This window comes from Takifugu flavidus, chromosome 16 (assembly GCF_003711565.1).
Source record: "Takifugu flavidus isolate HTHZ2018 chromosome 16, ASM371156v2, whole genome shotgun sequence".
Classification (NCBI taxonomy): domain Eukaryota; kingdom Metazoa; phylum Chordata; class Actinopteri; order Tetraodontiformes; family Tetraodontidae; genus Takifugu; species Takifugu flavidus.
The window spans coordinates 2,413,638-2,440,070 of record NC_079535.1 but is presented as its reverse complement, the minus strand read 5'-3'; the positions used below and the strand labels follow the sequence as shown (position 1 = coordinate 2,440,070).

Sequence of the window (26,433 nt, the reverse complement as noted above, 5' to 3'; positions counted from 1 at the left end):
AGCAACAACAAATAAAATGGATATTTTCATGACGTTATCTTGCGCAGGCTAAAATAAATCGTACAGCTGGATGTGACCCATTTTCTTCTTTTCTAATAATAAGAAACAACAACCTTCATTACCCAAGAACATGGTAACAAAAGTGAAACAAGGAATCATGTCTCACTGACAAGGAAGAAAACAGATAACAACAAAATGGTGCCTTTCTCTGGTTTCTCTGGTCATCAGTTTGGTGCATTATGCTGTTGTAGCTGGTGTCAAAAATAGACCAGGTGCATATTCTCTGCGGAGAATCGCTTCTGGAATGTTTAAAAAGCTTTCACAGCTTTCTTGGTGAACTGACAGGCTTTGTCCACAAGGACCATGGTTGGCTCCAGGGAGCCCCATTTCAGGAGGAACGCTGTGCATCTTGTGCCTGGCATGGAAGATGCCTAAATGTAATTTTCAATGACAAGTGTTGGAAATGCGCCTCAAGAGTGCAGGGGATCAGCAGAACGCCCCGACGTGGACGCTGCGTCACGCGCATCACATTCCATTTCTCGTGCCTGCAGTTGGCTAAGCTACAGTTTCACTTGAAAGGAAAATTGAAACTTACTGTATTTTCTTTTAGGCCTCGAAGGTAAAGGGGGAAAACAGGCCAGCTTGGAAGATGCGAGCAGGTGGTAACCTTCAAGTTGGTCTGGAATTAGAGCAAGCCATCTGACAGCTTCCCAGTGATTTGAATCTGCGGGACTTTTCAGTTTTTTAGACCCTGTGAGCTTCGTCCACTGTCATGTTTTGTGGAGGAACGCCTCTGCGACCGGTTTCTGAGTCGCATAGTTTCCTCTGTAGTGCTCCTCTCTGTGATAGTGCCACAGGTAAGTTGTTAGCTACCTTTCCAGGGGACTTTTTTAATGCGCTGTTGGCTCAATTTTGTAAATATGGAGTTAGAACTGGAACGAGTCTGATGAAATAACAACTCAAATAGCCTGAGTACTCACCGAACTGAGGCTATTACCTAGTGACTCCAGGGATTATATGAAACTGTACGGTAGTGGGCCAGCTTGGAATTGGGGCAAATAAGAGGAGATAAGGTGTTTGGAGATGGAGAGGTAAAGGTTCGTCCATGAAGGAACTAGAGTTTCGATGTCTGTGCCTCATTGACACTGGCCCAAAGCATTGATTGTAAAGTCACTAAAAAGGCCATTTTGTGTGCCTAGGCACAAAAAATGCCTAGGCAAAAAAAGACATCTTATTAAACCGATGGTGCTATTCTGGAAATGTAGAGCTTCAGTCATTGATTCTTTTAGAGGAACAAAGAAAGAGCGTGCCTAAAATGGTTGCCATGTATTTAAGTGAGCAGAGTTAGGACAGTCAAGGAAGCGGCTGTGCAGGCTGATGGGTATGCACTGTCTCATGAAGCAGTTTTCATTGAAAAATCTCATAGTGGCCTTCATTCCCATGTGAGAGTTGGTATGAATGGCTCCTCATCCGCCTATGCCTTGACTTAAAAGCCATATATTTCTGTTAGTGGAAAATGAAAGAGGATTTCTTTCTACTGCAAGGAATCTCGTCCATCTATTGGCAAGCACTCCATATGATCCCGGCGGTTTCTAAACCTCTTGGGCTCAGAGGTCCTAGACCACTTTCGGTTGTTACTACTGAAGAGGGACCATAATGTTCCCTTAAAGATGGAAGTGGAAATGGAAGCCTTCTGTTCAGGTGGTTCCGTAGCTCTCGCTGATAAACAGGGCACTGTACCAGTTTGGACCCTGAGGGATACAGGGGCTGCTCAGTCTTTGCAGTGGGGGGGAGTTGTGAAAAACCCTTCTACCTAGCTTAATGCATCGGTACGAGGCTGTGGAATGATGCGGCTCTGGGCCCCAGGGCATGTTGTGTACTTGCAATCCCGCTAGATTTGCGGTTTTTGACGTGTGACAGTGGCCGTTCGTCCTCAGCTTCCTGTGGGCGGATATGATGCTGAGTCTATGCCGAGCCCAGTTTGTTCTTTTGTAAAGAAACAAAGCTTTAAATAATTCAGCTTGGCACTCCAATTTTTCACTGTGTTGCACCTTTTCGGGCCAGTCATAATATTGTCGTAACGGTCCGGCTAAGAGAACTCGTTATCGTTAAATTCAGGTTCTCAGACCAAAAGAACTCATTGTGTTTAGACCTAAACACGCTACACTTCCATAGACATTCTATGGTTGAACTGTATTTATTAACTGTTAAAAATGAACAGTTTCTCATTGTTATCTTCTTTAATTTGTCTCCTCTTTTAGCGTAGAAACCTCGATCATCTCCTTTAACAGGCCTCAAACAGGTTTCATCACCGTCTCTCTCTCCTCATCTTCCTGTTGGTAAGAATGGGGATGTTTGCTCGCTCCGTCTTTCTCTTCACCTTTCTTCCGAAGCCTTCTAGCATCTCATTACTATTTTTCTCTTGGCAGAGCTCTGCTGCTGTACGGGTGCATCATCCAGGTATCCAAGTAGCATCGCAGTACAATCAATCAGCCCAGCTGTCCTGCAGCCTCGCTCTCTCCTAGCATGTGAACCCTCACCTCACTGTCATTCATGGAAACCCCAGCAGAAAACGTGGATGTCCGTAAAAGTATTTCAAATGTGCTTTGTATTTCAAATGTGCAGGTGGATGAGAGTCAGCAAGTCCCCATAATGACCCCTTCATTAACTGTTATGGAAGCAATACAAACATCAGCCGGAGCAGAACACTCTCGATTTGGCTGCCACAGTTTATTGATCGGCAGAGCTGACAATCTAAAACAAACAGCTGTAATCCAAGCGGAAGAGTTACGACACTCTTCGCCCTCAACGCGAACAGAAATGCTGGAGAAACTCACTGGTTTGATATACTGGGTGGAATAAAGGTGTATTTTGGCACCAGCGTCACTGAAAAGGATGTGCCATTTAGGAAGTAGACCACTAACATAAAGAGCTGGTATTTTTCCACGTAAAAGTAATCTTTTTTTTCCCTGGCAATTTTAGTAAACATAAGCACAGGTGCTTCGTGTTCAGCCGGACTGACTGATTATGGAGAAGAATAAGAAAATTCCAAGGCTGTGACGACTGATTCCAGTTTAATGGAGTATCGTCACTCCCTCCAAGACCACCCCGATGGAGCGTCTTGCTTATTTATAGCATTCAAAGCTAAGAACGGCTGCTGAACAATGTCGGCGAGAGAGGGCATCCTTCCCGGGCTGCAGTTCCACGCAGACACAGTGCAGCGCGCTGACGACAACAAGATTGTGCTACTCATGAATCAGTAATGTGAATTCAAAAATGAACGTCTTGACGTCCCCGATTTGTTTGCTTTTTGGATTTTAATAGTCGACAGAGTTGGATGATGGAGAAGAGAAACGCTCTACGTGAGATGGGTGAAAATGAAATTCAGGCTTTGGGGAAGGTCTTGATGTTGCCAAGAAATGCTATTATGGTCTGCCTTCCCACTGATAGCTGATTTCTAGGCAAGCCAGGGGTCAGGCGTTAACCTGCCTCTTGATCCCAGGAAACAATATGTTACATACAGATACACATTAGATACACAAATCTGTTTTCTTTCCCACTTAGTTGGGCCCAGGTCGTAGAGGGCAGCCACCAAAGCAAGGAATCCTATGTGAGTGCTTGAAAGCGAGTGCGTTGCTTTCTGGATCGGCTCTCTGGCTCCACAACTAACGGGTACTGCATCCGCATCACTGCCGATGCTGCTTGTTCAAGGCAAATTAAACAATAAAGTAGCTGCGCCACATGGCGTTGACACCCATGCAGCTATAGAGAGTTCCACACAGTAATGTGAGAAAATGAGCCTGAAATTAGACATTGTGTAACAGGCTCTTCTATCAAATATGTGTGAAATATTGTTTAATGTGCCACTGATGTTACTCTTAATGGGATAGAGAAATAACACAATTATGATCAGCTGTTGAGCTGCCATTAGATTTGTTCTTTTTGTCTCCCTGCTTAGCTTTTATATCCATTACTGCTGATTCAACTATTTTAACCCATTTGTGCCCACATTTTTTCAGAGTTGTAAGGCATATCATTTATCTGGTGAGTCCCTCTGAATCATGTTATGCATGTTTTTCCCTTTTTGTATTTTGTTTGGAAGAAAATAGAATTTTCCCACCATTATTATTATTATTGTTGTTGTTATTATTATTATTATCATCATCATCAATAACAATAATACTATTCTGTTATTTATTTTTATTATTAATTAATAATAAATACTGACAAAAAGGTGGTTCCCCCTGTATAAATTCAAAACAGAAAACAATTTGAACTGGTTTCTTTATGCTCAATACCTCAAACTGTTTTTTCTTAGAACCTCTTCACACACACACACACACACACACACACACACACACACACACACACACACACACACACACACACACACACACACACACACATATATGGACTGGAGGTTCAACTACTGCTTAATCCTAGTCACAGTCAGGCTGGAGACCATTCCAGCTGCCATTCCAGAGGTGGGGACACATCCTGGTCACCAGTCCATTCAGTTCCACTGTCATGCAGGAGGGTTTTTTTGCAGTATGGAAGGGAACTGGAATCCCACACTAGAAAAGGGAAATCAAGGGAACTGGAAAGTCTTGAGCCAAACCAATCAAATGACTAAATCCACATTTGTCATGTCCACACTGATCCGGACGCTGTGTTATTAACAACAGAGGTGGGTTTTGTCTTCCCCAAAGTAAAATATTTGATTTGAATAGTTTGGACTTTTTTCTTTTGGATGGTGCAGACTGACCTCTGCTCACCCTTCTCTTCCGCTGTACCGCAAACAAATGACGGGTGATGTTGCTGGAGAATCACAGACACGGGTCAGCTCTTCTGCACTATTCTGCACTCATATCCGCAACACAATTTTATTTTTCCAGCCAAAGCCACGAGGGTGGGGGGTTCACACTCTGACCCCCGTCATGTCTGTCCATTCGTCTTTATTAGTGGAGTCCTGCAGCCAAAGATCTTGCTCTTCGTCCGTGTCAAAATTTTAAGCTCCCTTCAGTTCTGCCTGTGCAGATTCTGACACTTAGAGTTGTTTTTACATGCATTAAGTGCACAAACATTTTCCGCCCACTGAAAATCTATCATCATTATCCGTGGCATCATTTGTTTTGAAGCCAATCCTGGTGCTTCACGCATAGATTTGTGTGCTGGGAATTCTATTTCTTTCATTTGAATTATGTCCTGTTTTAAGATTGAGTAGGTGTTATGCATTTCCCCAAAACATTCTAAGTTACTCACAACATTTACTCCAATTAAATCTTTTTTTAAACGAAATATTCAATCACAACATCACTTTTAACCCGGGTCAGATGCAATTTGAAGGGAAAGGATGTCAGAAATGCATTTGAAAAGGAATAAGATGCACTAACAACTGAAATGTCATGTGACATTGGTTTGAATATTTCAATTAAGGGACGGAGTATTTTATTTTATTTTTTCGCCATGAGGATCTGCGTGTCCTCCAGAGGAAGAACATCAACAAAAAAAACTCATTTACAATTTGACCTTTGCCTTTTTTTGATCCAAACTATAGGAAGGAGAGTTTAAGCAATAAAACAGCTTTAGAATGGAAGACAGCTGATAAAAGTAACGGTGATACGCGACTTGGCTCCTTTCAAACCATTTGTCTTCCTCTGAAAGCTAAAAAGGAAGAAATCCATTATTTGGCCACGATCTGATAGTTGAATTAGTCTCAGAAAAAAAAAGAGGTGGGGGGAGGCGTCTTCATCTCCGGTGAGTCTGCCACCAGACTGCTCTTCTCCTGCCAGGATGCAAACAAAACCTCTTGTCCACTCAGCTCAAGCGGCGGCTGTTTTGAAGGTGATCGATTTAATGTGATTATGGGACTGACCCATGCAAGCGTGGGGAGCGCCGCCTGCTTCAAATGAGGGATGTGGAGAGTTTTTCATCCTCTCCCCTGCAGTGATCAGGAAGAGCACAGATCGGAGCAGGAAGTGGTATCGCAGCTTGAAAAATGGATGTTTTTTTATGCACGTGCTCACGGATGCGAAGGCTCGGCGAAGCTTCAATAAAAACGCTCTGAATCTCTTCTTGCAATCTGTTCGTTGCACGTCAGTTATTTATATTGATAAACCTTTAATAATTAAAGTGCCAGTATAGATGGTATTTGCGTATCAAATTTTTGGAACAAACTGACTGTGTCAGCTTCATTATAAAGGAAGTGAGTATGAGTATGTTTAGAACTTTCTGCTGGCATCAGCTTTAAAACAATATGCTGTAGTACGTACTAAGTATGCTGGTATTTTTATTTAGAGTGTGTTTGTCTGTGATTGTATGAAAAGCATGCATGGAGTGCACAGTGAACTGGCACATATTTGCTCATGTTTAAGGCCAATATTTGAGTGCATACTGTATATTAGATGAAATATTTAGGGTTTGATCGCTGTTTTGATCAAAACTTCAAGCCAGAATGCAAAATATTTATTGTGTATGTAAGAATGTGACTTGTTTTGCCTTGATCAATACCAAAATGATTGTAATAACACACTCATTCACAGGGACTGCAACCTTTCTGCTTAACCCCCCCCTCCACTGTTGTGTTTGACAATGCAATGATAATATCACCACAATCAGACGGCTACTGAGGGACCATGGCGTTGCCAGCTTAGGAGACTGAGACAACTTTGAGAGGAGTGTCAAGGAGGCCAAGGCCGACATATAGAAGATAGAAGGACACTTCAGCTAGGTCAAATGCCATTGGTATGGCAGCGCATCCAGCACCTGACAACCTTTATAGGGGCCACTGCTCTCATTTAAAGACTGGTCCGACCATCAACCTGGTCCAACTGGTTCCCAGTTCCCGATGGTGAACAGGGAGGATTTTAGGAGAGTACAAACCAGAGGGACGCTGCAGCCCGACACGATCCCCAGAAAAGTGCTGGAGGGACATGATGACCAGCTGTCCTCATCTTTCAACCTCTTGCTTTCCACCTGCACGGTCCCTGAATGTCTCAAGACATCACTGTCCATGACCCTAAAAAGGAACCTGTAACAACATAGCCTGACGCCCCCACATCTAACTGCTCCTGAAACATACACAAATATCTCCTGCTATGGATCTCAAGTGAACTTCTTTACAAGTGAACGGAGGACTACCGTCCACAGTCTGTCAGGCCGGGGTCTCTCTCTCCTAAATCCTGACCCTCAGCACGTTTCCTGGGGGGTTTTGTTGAGCCCCCCGCGTTCTTCCTTGAACACCGATGACTACACTAGGTCACTGCAGTGACACACCATCAAGTCTGCAGGTGATACAACTGTGGTGGGTCTGATAAATACCCGGGAGTGTCTGACATCTACAGAACCAGAACCATCCAGAGAGCTATTACCGCCAATGAACTCTCCCATTCGATGCTGCCTTCTGGAATCACGTCAGCTCATGTGAAATTTACGAATTTGCGTTTCGCATCATTTGCTGATAGCTGTCTTCCTGCCAACCCCCCCCCCCACACACACACACACTCTTTTGCAATTCACAGACTGTGCGGAATGAGCTCGTTCTATCTGTAAAGATCTTCGAAGAGCAGAAGCTGGTGGCAGGTTGACCTTTGGATTCACACTGCCGGAGGAAACAGCTTCACCTCCGCCGGTCGCCAGCTTGTCTTACCCACTAAATGCTAAGTGAGTTCCAAAAGCGCGTTTGATGAGTTCCAAAGACATCTGCCATGGGAGGCATCCAGATGCTAAATAGGACAGGTGCATCTGCTTGACTGAAACAGTGTGTCAGTAAACAAAGCGGTGACAAACAGAGAGGGAGGAAACGCAGAATAAACAGTGTGGAGCGGGATAAAGGGTGGTGGGAATCACTGCAGGGGGTTTCTCTCTGGCTTTGTAGAATAAAAGGATCACCAAATGAGAACTGCGTGTGCACTGCTGCTGTTAGTGATACAGGCATCTGGCTATTTCACACAACACTGAGCCGCACCTTCTATGGCCCTGCTCTTACAAGCGAGCAGTTGTTGAAATGAAGGTGGGGCAGCGCCGCTTTGAAGGAAGGACTCGGCCATCTAAGATGGCAGGGCGCTGAGGTGGCAAATGGGGCAAATTTGTGAGCTCCAAAGAATCTCCGGACAACACAAAATGAACAGTGAAAGATATCTTGGGTCCGTAATGAAGGCAGGGAGGAAGGTTCTGGTTTGAATCGCTGCAGTATTGGCTGACCACACCTGTTTGTTCCCAATGATGGGAAAAGGTTGTAGTGATGTGAAATGTGAGCGAAAGACATGGAGAGAAAGGGAGCAAATTCCCCTCTCCCTTGAAGCATTACTGACAGAAAAAAATACAGGCCTACAATTACACTGTGGTTGTTTGAGAAAAAGAAAATGCAGCTTCCTGCAGCCATTATTCAAGCAAGACTATGGAAAAGTGTTTTTAGCCTGTGCTGGGCAACAGCGTGCAGGGATACTTGGGTTATCTCTCTCAGTGGAATGGCCACCACCATGGGGTTTCTTCAGATGTTTCATTTTATATTGGCTCTTAAAAATAAAGCTCCCAAAATTACATGTTTCTGTTTCCATTCACAACAAGAAATGCCTAGTTGATTAACTAAATACCCTTCAAGCAACAGAACAACTTGAAATCACATTATTAAATTAAATTAAATTACATTTTAATATTAAATATATATTTTTTAAAAGGCCACAGCTGCTGCTATTAATGCTGTTTTTCTAACTACTATTGAGTTCAAACCATTTGGCAGACTTGACTTGGTTGTCCTTAAAATCTTTCTGTTGTTAGAACATCCTGAGTACAATTATGCTTCCATGGCAACAGGCGTCAATGTCTGAAAATGGCCGACTGATGCAGAAGGTGACATGATATTGGGAGAGGAGATAAAGCAGAGCGAGTGCAAACCTGTTTGTTTTACATGGCTCCTCTTTCTATTCAGGATTTAATTGGAAACAAGAAAAAAAAATCTAAATAAATAAATACAGCACACTTTTCCAGGATAAATAAAAAGAGCGAGGGGGGGATCAATAAACGTTTCCATCAATACTTCTCAAGGGACCAGACGCTCGCCATGACTTGCCCAAACAAAGAGAGAAATTAAAGCTGCCTGTTTAAATAAAAAACAAAAGATAACTTAAGTTTTGTTACCAATGAGCATAATCCCCATAAGACATTGCTTTTATGTAGAAAATTAAAACTAAATTAAGAAGGAATTTTGTTTCTAGGTTGTTTTAATATGTTGTTTTGTGAAAAATCGCAAAGTTCCTTGGCCCTAACTTTCAGGGTCTTTTCGTGACAGTTTAAAAACCATAGCACAGCCCCACACACACACACACACACACACACACAACACACACACACACACACACACACATACACAAACAGACATCACAAAGATGGTAGACAGAAAGACAACAAAGGTTTGGACTTCAGCACACCGTGTTCCAGAGGGCACAACCTCCCATGTTCCCTTTCTTCTGCTTCTTTGCACTTTAATGAGGAAAACTGGAGGTGGATTTCTATGGCTGATATCTCTCCTGAAAATGCTAGCAAATGTATCACCGCGATACCAAATACACAGGGACCTCATACATCAACATTTGTTCTGCTGTGGTTGCATCCCCCCATAGAAATGGGGGGAAAAAACCAACACATCACTCCTGATTCTACCCTTAACCAAGCACCGTTGCCAGAGGTGTCTCTTTTGTTGTCAAGTCTTTTATTTATTTTTCTGAAACATGAGTATCAGTAACATGGAAAATGTATTTAAAGTTATATAAAAAGAAGCAGGTTTTAAATGAGCATAATCTAATGTGGGCAAACACCTTCATTCTGCACCAAGTGACCATGTCATGAGCATAAATTTGAATAATGAATTAACTCTTAAGTGTGAGTGATCTCATGAGCCATAAATTGTGCTACTATATATGTTGCTCTTTTAGTGCACATTATAGATAAAACAAAAAACATATACTAGCCTAATGGCTAATGTGCTGTCTGCTGTAGTCATAGCAACAAATGCTCACATAATTCTATCATTACATATTCTGTAATTTTCTCCACTATTATACGTAAAGCATATGATGCCATGTCATTCTTTACTTAGAATGGACTCAAAGTCAGAATGACTTGATCAATTCTATGAAAGTGGTCTTGGAGCAGCACTGAGTCGAATCATCGGACTTGATTCTTGTTCATCAACAAATGCAAACCAGCAAAGCTTTCCGGTTAATTTGGGATTCAATTGTCGAAGAATGTTCGCAGTCATCCAGTGGAACGCTTAACTTAAAGATGTTTCACCTATTATCCAAGAGGTTTCTTCAGTTCTTTTTGATTGGATTGATAATGACAAAATCATTAGGATTTTGTATGCGTGCATCGGCTCTGAAATGCTTCAAATTACTGACTGTAAGATGCTTCCACACTTTGTGCTGCTGTGCACTGAACATTAAGGTAGTTCTGTTGAGCTAAATGGCCCTTATGGTTCGCTTGGGAGAAGTCCACAGTAATATATATATATATATAGATAGATAGATAGATAGATAGATAGATAGATAGATAGATAGATAGATAGATATAGACGGACGGACGGACGGACAGACAGACAGACAGACAGACAGACAGACAGACAGACAGACAGACAGACAGACAGACAGATAGATAGATATAGACGGACGACGACGGCCAGCCAGACAGACAGACAGACAGACAGACAGACAGACAGACAGACAGACAGACAGACAGACAGACAGACAGACAGACAGATAGATAGATAGATTTCAGCTCTTAAGGCAACGGTAAATAGTGTTTCTGCTGCTTTCAGGCCACCAAATCTGTCCAGTCAGATGACACCAGCGCTGCAGATGGATCAGCACTGGCTATTCATCAGGAGGCCGACAGAGAGGGACACAATTACAGGAATTATCTGTGGACCACTACAGAGAAAGCAGGAATGTGCTTCCATAAAAATGTCCAGTGCACATCGGGTCAAAAGAACTCAAATGAAACCCAGTCACGAAACCGTGGGAGATACAAAGAGTCGCCATTTGGATTGTCCTACATCACTGAGTTGTCTCATAACAGCTGCCCAGCAGAGAGCATAAAGCAACTTTACATCCTAGCACAATCCAGAGATTTGGTTTAATTGGTTTTATGATCAATGACTGAATCTCACACTTGGGGTTTTCCCTGTCGCCAGATGTGGAAGTTATGAGTATGCACGGACGCAGTTTGTGTTTTAGCCAAATTATCTTTTAAAAACGCCTCTAAATGATTCACCAATGCTTTTCTTTCCTTCTTTTCCTTTCCTGCTGCAGACAAAACCGGCTTGCACATTACTGAAACTAGATTCAAGGGCTCAAATGTTCTTTGGCTTCATGTTCTCCTTATAGCATCATATACTCTGAACCAAAAAATGTGTTTTTATCATGTTTATCTGGAGATATTAATAGAAAGCTATTACAATTTATTAATAATACGTTTGAAAAAACATCCGCACTCAGTCCTCAATGGCTTCTCTCATAAAAATAAGAGTAACTGTAAGAATATTGGATGTTCCAAAAAGACCAGATAGTTGACTTTAGTCTGGTTTCCCCACAGATGTTTGTTGCTCTGAAGGGAAGAATATTTCCATCCTGTGTGACTGGAATCCTTTTCAAAATCAATGCAGGAGTACCTGGAAAGGGAGGTTATGGTTTTAAATTCAAGGTTGGTGCAGGCACATATTTAATTAGAAGTGCTGTGCTGCTTCAGACTACATAAGAACAGCCCATCATTTTGTTGTGGGTGCATTTCTCTTTTTGCTGTAATTCCACACATCAGTAGTCACCTTTGAGCAGATGCTGCCCTCCAATTTGCCCCCGATGCTTCGGTGGATGACTATGAGAGGTGATTTTGCCGAATGAGGGGCTGGTTGAGACACCTCTTTAGGCAAATTTTAAGGCGTTAGTACTGTTGGAGTGGGAAAATGGTAAATTAGAAATGTTAAATAGCATGATGGAAATATTGATGATGTTCTACAGAATGCATATTGATGGATGATTTCCAGAGAGGCTTGGAGGTCATTTAAAAAAAAAAAAAGAGACATGGTCCTTCAGCACTGTCTGCGAAAAGAAAAGCGCAGTTGTTTGGCCAGTTGGCCTTGGTGACTATCAGGAGCATCCACGCCGTCCAGCTGCAGTTGGTTGACTATTACAAATTCCAATGCTGGCTGCTCAAATGGAGGAGGAGGATCCATTCTGTCCATGTACAGCTCTTCAAGGTGCTGGAGCAAGAGCGTTGACAGCTGTGTCCAGGAGTGGCTGAAGGGGCTGGTACAAGAACTTCACCATTTGTCAGCAGAGGGACTCATGGGCATTCTGCTCCCGAGAGAGCTGCAGGGCTGCACGAAGGGGCGGAGCTTAATGTGGATGAAGCGTGCAATGGGACAGCGTGCAGAAGGAATAACCGCCCTTCACCTTAACCTTGCAGTTTAAAATAAAAAAGAAAGCCCAGTTTTTAAATGCAATACTTGCCGGAATATTAAACTGAAGGTGAACAAAAACACTCTAATTAGTCTACTTAAGTTATGGTTCGATACAAAAAGCACGTGATTTCTAATATTATTAGAATCTCCATTCATTGTTTAGTGCCTTTCAGAGAGGACACGGTGCACCGTGTAATAAACGGTTGTATCCAAACACTCAAAATCTGATCATTAGACGAGTGTTCTTTTGCCTGATGTGGCTCATTTTATTTACATCACATACCTGTTTCTTCTGCACAAACAACCCGGTTCGATGGAGGGAAAAAAAGTCATGTCTGCTTTATATGAGGCATGTGAGAGAGCTTGGGAAGTAAACAAACAGACTGCCAATACCAAAGTAAAGCCAGAAACTACAAGACTATCTGTCTCTAATTCCCCATTCCAAGTCTCTCCAGGATGCTGTATAATAAACAACATAATAGCCTGAGGATATGTTGACACAGGAACTGACAACACCGCATTTGCGCTGGAAGTTAAAAAGGAAGCAAAAACAGAGCCCATTTCATGGCAACAGACCGATGGTTTGCTTTACCAGATCTAATTAAACATCGCATCATTATTTACAGTTGGGGGAATCATTTATCAGGAGGAAGTGATCGCGGCTCCATTGTTTTATTCCTGGATAATATATTAAAAGGACCTTATTCAGGGTAATAATGATGCGATCAAGCTCCCTTTTTATCAAAGTGAACAGAATTGGTCCAGAACGGCAGCCAAATACACAAATGCACTTGAACGCAGCGCCGGCTTCTCACACACAGCGGGGCCGTAGCTTACAACCGAGTGTCACAAGTTGAATTCTCAGAGTGCAAGTGATCGTTTTATATTCAAGGACTGTACCAGGCCAGCACTGTTGGGGCAGCAGGAGTTTCTTGCTCTGTCCTGACCCGTGTACTCATGGCCCACTGCGGGACAGCCAGTACTTATCAGCTGTGTCCAATTCCCACCATGAGCTCATGGGCATGTATATTTGCCTTGGTTACTGTAACACTGTGCAATAAGTTCAAATGCAGGCTGGTTATTTGTGCTTCAGAGAGAATGCTCATTAAAGCAGCGACGTGCCAGCGGGGAGGACCGGGTTGAAATTTCCTTTGATTCTGTGAGCACCAGCAGCTCTGATGCCATGTTCAATAATCACACCCCCTCAAAATTGTTGGGCCTCATTATATATTTAAGCAGTACGTCCTTCTCCACTTCACACCATTAGGATCATCGTATCCAGTATGTTTGCCTGACCAGCCTTTAATGTAAATCATGTTTGGAGAGGGAGAGAAAATGGTGGTGCCTTAAGAGCAACACATTTGGTCAAAACAACCATGAGGAAAGGAGCAGAAAAGGCAGAGTTCTTTAACGGGTGGGGGTTGGACTCCAAGGGCTGATGTGGGGCTTTGCAGATATCTCACAAGTGTCCAACCCACATTGGGTTTAGAGTTGGATTCAGGTCGTTTACCTGATAATGAAAAAAGACAGGAAATTAAATTTGAAGGTGGGGGTGGTGGTTTGGAGGGGCGTGGGGGAGGGGATGGGAGGTGGGGGGTGGGCAACCACCTGCCTCATCAGGGCTACTTTAATAATGAGTCATGAGTGGTTTATTGTTGGTATGCTGCAGTTTTTGACATCAGCACAAGGCTGCAAATGTCAGCATCAGCACACACGCACACACACACACACACACATAGATTCAACCTCAGTTGTAGAAACTAAAAGCATACAATATAAATTAGAGGTTGAGCTTTAACTTCCAGTCAAGGACTATCTAACAATATCTAGCAGTGAAGAAAGCTGGAAATAAGAATTGAACACTTGTTGGCCAAATCAAAAAGATTTCAGTTTTTTACATCTGGAAACCTGTCAGGAACAAAGCCAGCAAAGCCTCTAATGCAGATCCAAGATGTGAAACAAGAAAGGATTAAAGTTTTGTAATTATAGTTTTGAAGGTCGTACACAGGAATGAGTCCAAATGAAGCAATCAAAGCAGACTCAACTCAGGAAATACAAGAAGGGATGAAAACACAAGGAAATGTCACAGCTCTTTGTTTAACTGCACAAGAATGTTACAGTTAGACAGGTGTGCAGGATGTAAGGTGAGATTAAGGCATCTTACGGGAAACTACGGGGAGAAACCTAAGCCCCTTTCAGACTGCACAAAAATCCCACGTTGTCCTGGATCGATGTGGGTCTTTTCAGGAATAGGAAAGGGTTGTCGCGGCATTTCAGCTCGCCTCCCCTGTAATACGAAATGCGTCCACTAAATTACCCGTGGTGCATGTAGCTGCCTCTCTTGTCCTGCTTTAGTCACTCCATTAAATTAGGGTTGATTGAAATTTATTGTTATTGCGCATGTACAGGTACAGAGCAACAAAATGCTGTTTAGCATCTAACCAGAAGTGCAAAAGGTGCAGATAAAATACATTATGTGCAATTTGTAATGTTACAGTACTTTTCAATGATTTACCGGTTGCCGTATGAACATATTTTACAGATGGGTATATACATTAAATGCCTTAGACTATAAGTGCAGAGACCATTTACATAAAACTAGAAGAAATGTACAAATGATAAATTAGAAATGTACAGCTTATAAGTTAAACTAAAGTGCATAAATGTGCATAAATAAGTTTAAACTGTACTATGTAGGATACTAAACAAGTGTGTTATTGTGTAAATGTCGTGTGGTGAGATGTGAAGTGATGTGTGGGGGTCAGCTGGAGTTCAGCAAAGACAGCTCTGGAGAAGAAGCTGAAGGGGAAGAAGAAATGGGCGGGGTGGGAGGAGTCCTTAAGGATGCTGCGTGCTCGATGCAGGCTGCGCTTCTTTTGGACGTCTATGATGGCTCGTAGTGGAGACGCTAGTATTCTCAACGCATATGAGAGTGAGGAGCAGAAAAACAGCCACGCCCCTCTCGGCGGGAGGCCGGACCCCTGACTGCAGGCAAGGGGAAAACACCCAAACACCAAGCAACGTCAACCCACGTTGGAACATTACGCAGCAACCTGCTAATTTGAGTGTGGTGGGTTTCAATCAAAACAGAAAGACACACACACACACACACACATACACACAAACCAACCAACCAACTAACCTATTTTACCTGTGGGTAGCTAGAGCATGCAAATTCCACATGGAAAAACTCCAGCTGGAACTAAACCCAGAACCATCTTATTGTTAGGGACTCAACCACTGGGTCATTTAACAGTTGCTATTTAGTTTGGAGCGTTGTTGTTGTTACATTTGTAACTTTTTTCATGCCGCCAAACCAACTGTGAACTACAGTAGGAGTTGATCTGGCAGAGCGGATGCAATAAAAAGGAAAACACGCACATATTGTGAGGCCAAACATGTGCAACACAGCAGCACCTCAGAAATGCACAAGGATTTGGAAAGGTGGTCCGTCGGGCACGTCGCTATTGCCTCGGCTTTTTATCCTGATTGATCGATGAATCGTTTTAATAATCAATAGGTTCATCAACTATCAAATTAGTTGTTAGTTGCAGCACTAGTTTGTCTTCAAGTCTGTTTGACTATTTTAGACTATTGTCGAAGCCTGTTGGAGCAGTACTTTAGTACGATAAATATGACATGTGGTGAGAGCTTTTAAATATCCTGATAAATGATATCCCCTAACTAGCCTTTTTTTGTAGATTTTCAGACAGGGTGCAGGTTTTCTTCAGCTAACCAGCCTCCACACAGCCTCCATAAGTAGGTTATGACCCCCAAATGCTGTTCATGAGATTGGAACCGTTTCTCTCATCATCTGAGTAAGTGCTGAACAGGTAGTACAGCAGCTCCGGCACGGAGCGGCGGTGGTTCAGGAGATTAGAGAACAAGCACAAGCTGCCTTTGCAGGCTCATACCCTGCTACACATGATGTACTGGCGGACAAAACCACCATCGCCTCTTATCAGGTATACTCTGTGTACTACACAGACAACTTCCACCTAAAGTCAACACATCCTGACCAAATATCATCTGGGGTTATTTTAAACTCGCGTTGCTACTGTTGATAAAGTCCTGATGTGAAATTTATGACAGCCACGTAGCGGAATTTGGCAGAGGGCTGCGAGCATCCAGAGAGGTCCAGTGACCATGAGAGGAGCAATTGAGTGCAGTAATGAACATATGTGGGAGTGCAGCTCAAGTGTCAGCTACATGTGGGCAAGAAACCCTCAAGACCAAGAGGCCGTAATGGCCATCTGTTCTTCCTTCATTTATGGTTTGGCAGGGAAATTAATTATCAGTGAAAGTGGCCCTGATCCTGAACAATGGCAGCTGTGCATTCAGATCACTTTTGGTAGGTCAGAGAGCACACCGGATTTACACCAGAAGTAAGTTTCAATGACACTTTAGGGGCTATTGAAATCAAATGTAATGGGCGTGGAAAAAAAGGACACAACAATGATCTGAATCCGTATCTGGGATTATTATCCATTTCCTGAGACTCGGCTGAATCCAGTGATGCAGGTTGTGATGAGTATTTTCTCTTTCGGCGGCGACCACATTTCCTGCAACGGCCCACAGAGGCAGTTCCACCAGATGGTAATGGGGACTGAAGGTTGACCTGATTGGAGGCAATTACACAAATGGAAATCTTGGGGGGGGGGGGTATTCCCAGTTGCCAGAAAATGCAACTGCAAATCAAAAAACCCACCTTGGTTAACCTGCCATGCAGGGCTGAGGGCGGGGATAGAACCTTTCCTCTACGGAGGAAGAGAAGTACAGATGTCCAACGGGACCTCACAGCTGCATGAAAGTAAAATGTGCACCTTAGAGACGATTTCATATTTCACACTGTTGTTTGGGCGAATAAATGTATCTCTAAATTCTGCAAATCTCAAGTGAAAGAATTGGCGTATTAGCATGTGGTGCCTGTACCAATGGCCGTCTGGCGGGTCAGAAGAGACTGACATCAGAGATGGTGGACCGGTTCAGCCTAAACAGCCAAGCAAAAGCAGACCGAAACACTGTATAGATCCCACACATCCAGTGATTTACTGATTATTAACATAACACAATGCAAACATTTTTATAAGTCCGATTTATGACCTTGTTGGGACACCAGAGGGGGATTTATTTTCTACAGTGGCGTTCAGGTTTGAACTGTACTGCCTGGGGGGTATTCAATGAACTCTCCAAGAAGACATCCATACATTCGCTCCACTTCTTAAGTGTGGCAACAGTAAATCCTCAATAACCAATAACCAAACGTTGATATTAACCGAGCGCGTCTTGCTTTACATTGGAGAAATCTGCCTTTGCGCAGCTCCCCAATTGGTTTTCGTTGCTCTCATGCATTTCTGCCTCTCATCCCCACTAAGTTTGGTCGTCTCCGTTTTTCACCAGCCGGTCGGCTTCGTTTTTCACCGGCCTGACCCAGTAATTGGGCTGATGAGCAATGCGATCCTCGTTTGCTTTTCTCAGCACATACTAACAGTGCTGCTTTGTAGCCAAGACTTAATGATTGCATTAACCTTGTTGTCCAAAGCAATTTATAAAACTCAGTGTGATAAGACTTTTAAAATCCCCTTTATTTCTCCAGTGAACCCTTTATTTTCACAGTTCCAACCTGGATCATTCGGTCTTTTTCTTAAAGGGATGCTTGCTGTTCAATTTTTCTCTGAGCAAATATAAGCTGAAATAACTCTGCCTTTGTCACAGCAGCAGAACTAATAATACCACACCGGAAATGCTACAGGTACTTATTTCCGTGAGGCTTGTTCCATTACTCCTTGAGGCTTACCAAACAGATATGTGCAGTCCAAAAAAAAAAAAAAGATTTCTAAAATATCCCAAGTGTTTGCTGCCCTTCACTGTTTATACCATAACACTTTTTGCAACCTAAAGGTGGTAACAAATACAAGTTTTACCTCTCCATTTCTGGCTTCTTTCAGGTTTGTGAGTCTTTTCATGCTTTTCCTGCCAGTTTCCTTTGACAGTCTAGCAACAGATGCCTCGTAAGATGCCTCGAAGCCACACAAAATGTAACATTTCTTACGGAAACATGCTTTTCAACATATGCTGGCAATTTAAAAGAAGTCAGAAGAAAATGGCGCAGCTATTGTCAGATAGAAACTACATTTTAAATGATAAATGAAAACTAAATGTTTTGTTCCACATGAAAATGGTGTTGAAACTGCGGACAATCATGGACAGTCCCTCCCACCCCCTCCATAACACAGTGGACAAACTGAGGAGCAGCTTCAGCAACAGACTCCTGCAGCCTCGCTGCTCTAAGGAACGGTACAGGAAGTCATTCCTGCCGTCCGCCATCAGACTCTATAACTCATCCAAACCCAGCCAATAACAATAACTGTGTAATGTTCATGTTGTAATTTTATTTCTAATTTATTCTATATTTATGTATATATGCTTTTAATGCTTATAATATGTATATATTATATTATGTATATATTATATATATATATGCTTATAATATATGCTGTATATATGCTTATAACATTCTAATCTTATCTGTATTTTTTTTTTCTGTCTCTTTACTCTGCATACGCTGCTACTATAATTCAATTTCCCCACGGGGATGAATAAAGTTAATCTTAATCTTAATCTTAAATGTTAAAAATTAGTTCTTACAGTCGGTGAGATTTTGTAGGTAAGTTTGGCACCAAACTAACTCAAAAAGTCTCCAACCCTCGAGAGCACCACAGTGAAATCAGAAACCCATCAGCAAGATACCATTTTATTTGTTCAAAAATTCCATTAGTATGATTAAAAATGAATAAAACTATAGAATAATATTGGGACAAGGTTAAAGAATCTTGCATGCATCATCTCCAGGTATAGGACCAATTTTAGATTAGTATGTCAGAGGTATGGCTTTCCATCCATCCATCCATCCATCCATCCATCCATCCATCCATCCATCCATCCATCCATCCATCCATCCATCCATCCATCCATTCATCCATCCACTTAATGCTAACCACTTTTTATGCCTTATCAGTAGTCGTTTCCTGACCAGTGAGAACTGAGAACCAGAAATGAAACCTGTGCTAACCGCTGTGTCACGCCTTTTTTCCCAGAAAAGTGACGCGAGCTACTGGCAGAAGTCAGTACAAAGTGCTCTGAGTCTCTGTGGAGGAGTGGGGACAGTGATGTAGGGAGAGTTCTACACAGCAACAGAGTGTGTGTCCATCATTTCTGAGCAAATATGAAAAACCCATTTGTGCAGCTAGAGCTTGAATGGCCTTTTGGGCTTCAAGGTTAACGTCCACAGATGCGCCCACAAGTCACACATGATGACTTTTGAACGTTTCACAAATATATAAAGCTCTGCAGAGCACCTCATTCTCATAAACACAGAAACAATTTGTTTCATTCTTCACTGGTGTCAGAAAAAAAAGGGGGCGACAATGCATGGAACCAAGTCATGCTAATCTGAGAAATAATCAAGTTAAATACATATGATTTTAGACTTTTATTAGTATTATTATGCCTGACAACTGATGTGATGTTGTCTGCTTAATTTATGAGTTACTTTGTTGATGCAAATACTTTCTGTCATACCTGAATCGGTGCAGCAGCTCTATCGCCCTAATGGCAGGTCCATGTTTACAACATGGCAGAATGTGTGAGTAAGGAGGGCACTTTTCTAAAGCTAAAAATAGGTTCAATCAGCCCAGGCCTGAAGAACTTTCTCCATTATCATTTCAGAAATGTCCAAAATTTTCCTCCTGACATGAGAGGATATTTATTTTCATATCAACTGTAACAGGCCATCTTATTGACTTTTTTATAAAATTTTAGATTATGTATCATATATATTATATTGTGCTATTTCTTAACTATGGCAATTTTACTCCAATAAGTTTAAAATGAAGCAATAAACAATCATTCTGCTTCTTTAAAAGCAAGGTTTGTGGCAAACTTTAAACTTATTTCAGTTTAAACTTAAAATTCAATTGAGCTGACACATTAAATTCTGGAAAGTTGCTGTAAGCTCCATTAGCGCTATTAGGACTTAGCAGCTTTATGAAATGTGGCAAGACTGTATTGGCCATCACAATGTTACAAGCTAAAATGAGGCGTGTGAATGTTTATTTATTAAAGTTCTGGAAACACATTTTTTAGTTGTATTCCTGGTTCCTTGCGTAAGTTTATGCCGCTCTCTCTTCATTGAGGCAGAGACACTCTTCCCTTAGAGACATCCTCATCCTAAAGAATGCTGCAATTGAAATGGGAGTAGAACGGAAGGAGAGACATTTTTCTGTCTCAGCAGTCTTTGCCAGGATGTGGGGGGGATGCATCGCACCAAAAGAGGCTTTTGTGAATGAGGAGCTGGAAGATTCCCAATGCTTTTAATCCAGTCTAAATCATAATAATCATTAGGCCCTTTCACATTTTTTACCTCGCTCCAATCCTGAGTAAAGGTATAGCTGCCAGAAAAAGCACAACAGCACCTTAGTGGAATGTGAATAACATGTGTTAATAAGTTGTATGTAGCAGCAGAGAACCTCTGGAACTAGTAGGCACATGTATATTTATTTGTTTGTCCCCTTAGCTTCAAATATTGGTGGTTACAGTTGGATGAATATCAGTCTACTCACGGATGAGCAAGCATTTCCTCAAAATTGTGCAGTCCCTCGCTTGCTCGTGCCTACCGCTTCCTTCATTCTGCGCCCAAACAGGCATTTGAGCGTTCCAGATGAGCGACTGACAGATTTAAATGAATCCTTGAATTCTTTGGCTTCTCTTCTACTTTCCCACCATTACGCAGAATGCGGAGAACTTTTAACTTGGGTTAGAGTTTTGAAGTAATATGTAAGAATAAAATCATTTCAAACGTGTTTTTTCTGGCTTTTATTATATTTTTCTTCAAGGGTGTTTAATGGCCTTTATAATGCCGACAATCCAATTTTGCAATTAAAATACCATTAGGACTATATAATACAATAGCGCAGCAGCCTTCTTGGCTTCTGCTGGGAGAAAAAAAGGGGTCCAAGTCCAAAATGTATTTGAAAAATACCCTAGAGGCCACTTTTGATTTTTCTGTCCCTCCTGTCAGTTAGGCTGAAAGCAGAAATCCCACAGTCATCGAGGAAAATGTGCAAAGGACAGGTGAGAAGACCCATATGACTCTGGGGGCTGTCAAACCTCATTTACATCTGAAACAGCGAAGGAAGCTCCTGCAGGGTTACTGATGACGCCTCACAAAAGCCACCGGACCACATCCTGCTTAGGAAAAGCTGAAAAAACCCACTTGTCCATCCAAAGTTTACTGCCGGTTTCAGGTTTTCCGAAGCAGCTTTGGTACAAATGATTAAATACATGTTATGAACAAAAATCTGCAACAATAGCTAAATAAATGACTTCTGGATCATCTGTCAGCCAACACACTGGTGCAAAATAGCTTCCTTGATACACTAAGCTTAAGCTGAAAACCTGAGCTCTGCCTCCGTATCTTTTTGCCACTGCACTTCTGGCAGCGTTCCCAGAAACAGAGCTACCGGAACCTCATCAAGACTTTACGGTGATTATGGTCCAAGAGCTGTGGCTCAGCTTTGGTGAGCACAACGTGGAGGCTTTGGAGAGGCCTGCCAGGACTGCACTGCATCGCCAATCACAGCTCCTCGGGCGTCTCTCTCAGCTCTCGGCCGTCTTTCTCTCTAGATTTCCCTCGTCCTGACATACATCTTGTTGAGTTGACAAGTTGTTTTCATTAAGAATTCAAGAGTGTGAGTTAGAGGGGGAAAAACTCAATCTGTTGGTCATTGTGTGACATAATTTAAATGCAATCTATTGGCTTTCAGGAGTATAAATAATTTAAACTTAAATTTAAAAAGTTTTCTTCAGCTGGGTGGTTTATAATACAACAATGTCCTATTTTTCATGACAAAATTTGCACCAGAGTATTATATAGAAGCAAAACTTAATTATAATTATGGTCACACAAACAATAGTTTGGTGGTGACTAAGTAATGGCAGTTAATTACAATTAAATTGATCGTGAGGCAGTGTTCTACACAGGTCAAACATTAAAAATGGAGCCAAGGTGAAGCTTGTGTGAGTGTCTGCAAAATTTGGAAAGAACTTTCAGTTCATGGATAAGAACCTTCAGGGAAACGTTTGCCAAGTATTAAGGGCCTTTAAATCTCACCCCAAGCCGTGAGGTTTTGTGCACTGATAAATCTTCCCTCACTCTGGAGGTTTGCATGACACCTCAAAAAGCCCCAAGCGTTAGCGTTAGTCCAGCTAAAATTATCGAGCTAACACACCAAAAAAATGTGATTCAGAGTCAGCGCCCTTCTGCAGGATGGACCAGTCCGATACCGGGTCTTGAACCAAATGGGAACAATGCGGAAAAAGGTAAACAGAGGAGCTTTAACAGAAGAAGCAAAACAAATATGGTGAAAGTTCGAGTTTGTTTTTAGCCAGGCAGACAGAGCATCATGTCTTTTGAGTTACTAATTTGCTAGCTAGTTGAAAAACTGTTAACTTCCCAATACTTACAACCTGAAAGAGTGCTAAACACCACTGTAGCAGAGTCAACAATTTGCTGGAACAATGGTCCAATTAAAATCTGCACGTAAACATATTGACTGGTAATGTCCTCCAAGCTAAAGACTATATGATCTATTATAAAAGTGGGTGCGTTAGAAATTCGTTTCATAACTGTGATGTCACCATTAATGCTGCCAGGCACATGAAGCTCAATCAGGCATCTACTTCTGGGGCAACTATGTTCACAGAAATCTTTGTGTGCTCATCGTGAACTTTGAAACATATCATGGAAATCTCAATCTACAGCAAAACACTAAAGAAATTCACCTTCAAAGCATCAGTCTTACTTTCATTTCTCGCTACTCGCTGGGTTGTTAAGCGAGAACAAGAAGGAACAAAAGCCACACAACTCAACCTTGATTTGGGTTGAGCGCCACATATTATATCGCTGAATTCTATTTCACATAATGAGCCAACTATTTTTAACTCTGCATTTGTATAATAAAGCACTTTACATGATTTGCATGTTTGCTTTGAAGCTCCTGTCCCACACATTGACAGATGGCGTTACTGTCACAGTGGCTGGCTGTGACACCTACACCTACACCGAAACGTCGGAATCGAGGTCGTTCGCCGCATACGAGCTCGGATAAATGACTGCACAAGAACACAAGTGCGTTAACCTGCATTTGCGCCTAGAAATGCACGTGAAAGATGTTATAAAGTAGGCCAGTTCACATGCTCTTCATTACACCTTACTGACAAAACAAACCGGAGAACTGCCACAACTCAATGGTGTAGACTCAAAATATGAGTCTTTTGCGCATGAAATATTTATAAAAGCCTCAAAATGCATTTAAAAAATGTGTAACGGCATCAGTGCATTTTGTGGTTTGGCTATTTTTCTTTTTTGCTTGATCGCCAACTTTAATTCCAGTCCAACCACACAACTGAGAATCCGTATTGGGTAAATCTGAGTCTATCTTCATGTTTATTTGATGACCACTGTGTATAATGGTGCTTTGTTTTCCCCTTGGCTCACCTCACACGTAACGTCCTGTCTGCAGAGCCGGGCAAGCGTGTCGCATTAAAAGTCAAAAGCAGTGACTCGGGTTGGCAATTAGCAAACTGGCTGACTCTTCAAATGTTGGGCGCCTTCTGCTCCCCCTCCTTGTGAGAGGTTCTCCCATCAGAACCAGAAGAGGTCTGAGCCTGCAGAGAGGGCGTTTTTGGAGGGTGGACTCAAATCAGGGTCCAAAAAGACAACACGCGCAAAATCTGTCACACGTGTGATGATCATGATTACAGCAGCGCCTGCTCATAAGAATGCCAATGTTCTCAGGCACACACACACTCCCTGATGTTTCCTTTCCTCTCTCCTTACTCCTCTCTTCTTCAAAGCACTCGACACCAGCTTGGCAGAGTTGCCTCCAGTAGGAGCGTTGGGGTGGGCAGAGCTCTCCAGCTGCGTATGCTGTATCCCTCTTAAGTGCTGTTTTGAGCCGGTCCTTTTTTCTCCACTTTTGGCCTCCTGCAGCTCCCTGGCTAGGATGTAGCTGACCATACAGGAGTTGGCATCCTGATGGTGTGGCCAGCCCATCGTAGTTAGTGCTGGAAAAATATAGCCTCTGTGATCGTGGCACCAGTTATCTGCAGAACTTGGGTGCGGGGTCCACGGACACGCCAGGTTAGTACAAGGATGCGCTGGAGACATTTGATGTGGTCGTTCTCCAGCTGATGGATGTGGTAATGATACATCATCCAAGTCTCAAAGCCACAGAGTAAACACTCTCTCACACAGTCTACTGACGAAGGTTGGGGAAGACTTAATCCAGTTTTGGACATCATTGTCTCGGAGAGGATGCTTTTAAGACATTTAAAATCTGGAACTAATTCCAAGGGCTTTTTGTTGATGCTGAAGACCGGTGATGGAGGTGAGGAGTTCAGAGTACCACTGTCTTCGCGTTCATGGTGAGACCAGTCTACTATAAACGGTAGCAGTTAACAGCAGCTGTTAGTGTTGCTTCAACCTAACCCAACCCCTAACTCTAACCCCATTTCTGTCTTTGTGGGGACTTTAATAGACATTATACACCAACCTCTAGCTAACCCTAACTAACCCAAATAACCCCCTAACCCTAACCTATGCTGGGGTCCAGGGTTGTGTTTTTCCTGCAGGGGGCGTGCAGGAGTTTGATTTGCAACAGCGGGCGCTGTAGGCAGGCGCACCTGTTGGCGATTATCATCTGGCTGCCTGTTTAAGGAGGGAGCACCTGCCTATCAGGATCTGTGACGTGCAGAACCCAACTCCCGAGTTCTCTGCAGTCCAGGAGGACAGCTTCTGTCTTCTGTGTCTTCCTGGTGCGTTTGAGGTCTCCATGCCGTCTGCTGGGCCAGTGAGCGTGCAAGGCTTGACTCCTGAGTTCTCTGCAGTCCAGGAGGGTTGCTTTAGTCTTCTAAGTGTTTTCCCCAGTCAATAAAACTCATTTGGACCTTTTACCACTGTGTTCTTGCCTGCTCTCAGGTCCTCGAGACAACCGCCTCCCCTAAACCCCATTCTTCCCTCTGCATTAAAAAAACAAAAACATTCTATTGAAGTTGTGAGGACCAGCCAAAATGTCCCTACTTCAAAACAAAACAGTCCCCTCTTTGATAGTAGAATAAGTATTTTGGTAGTCAACAGACAGTATAACAGGTACAAGGACACATGCGTGCATGTGTGTGTGCACGCACGCACCCACGCTGGAATCCACTCGCGCGCTCAAACTGCAGGGGGAAACGAAGGAAAGTCGCATAAAGGGCGACACTGATCAGATTTCAGCATCCTGATGAGATTACACACCCAAAGCAGCGTGAAATATGACCGAAGAGCGGCTCTTTCCATTACAACTTCCTGCAGCATGCATGATGGCGAACCCACACTGACAAAGGCTGACGACGCGCTACGACAACTTCATAACAGCCTGTGTGTAACGTTAAGTGTTCAGTTTGCTTTTCGGTGTCATCTTCAGTCCAAAACTTGCACTTACCCTGTCATGCGTGGCAGCGTGTTGGTAGAGACGAGGGCGAGCGGAGGTTTGTCTCTCTCTATGAGCCAAATGGTGTATTGACCGCTTTGCTTGGGGTGCAGGAAGACGGCCATGTCCAGGCTGCAGGGACCCTGGCTCTCCTGCAGCCAAGGACTCAGGACCCAGGGGCCACCGAAAGATGAACTGTTCACCCAGAGGAACTGGCCTGAGGAGGGGGAGAGAAAGAGTTCAGATGGTAAACACAGAGCAGTGGCATAAACATGGTGGTTGTGAAAAAAAGAAATAAATAAAACGAGACGCGTGCCACTGATCCAAACTGTATCCCAATGAACACTTGAGAATGGAGAGAATCGGGCGTGCAGAAGAGAGTGAGCAGAATCCAGATGAGCAATTGGCAATGACTTAAATATATCCGAGGCGCAACCTAAGGGCAGC

The 26,433-nt window shown here is 42.8% G+C and overlaps 1 protein-coding gene across 2 annotated transcripts in view; it reads right to left on the bottom strand.

Annotated features, from left to right (window-relative positions):
- The window catches only part of alk (ALK receptor tyrosine kinase), a 264,817-nt gene that overhangs the window by 84,797 nt on the left and 153,587 nt on the right, over positions 1-26,433 (bottom strand). For both annotated transcript variants that reach the window (XM_057058765.1, XM_057058766.1), the window contains exon 4: positions 25,999-26,203. In XM_057058765.1, coding sequence (XP_056914745.1) covers positions 25,999-26,203 — 205 coding nt within the window. The remainder of the gene's footprint in view (positions 1-25,998; positions 26,204-26,433) is intronic.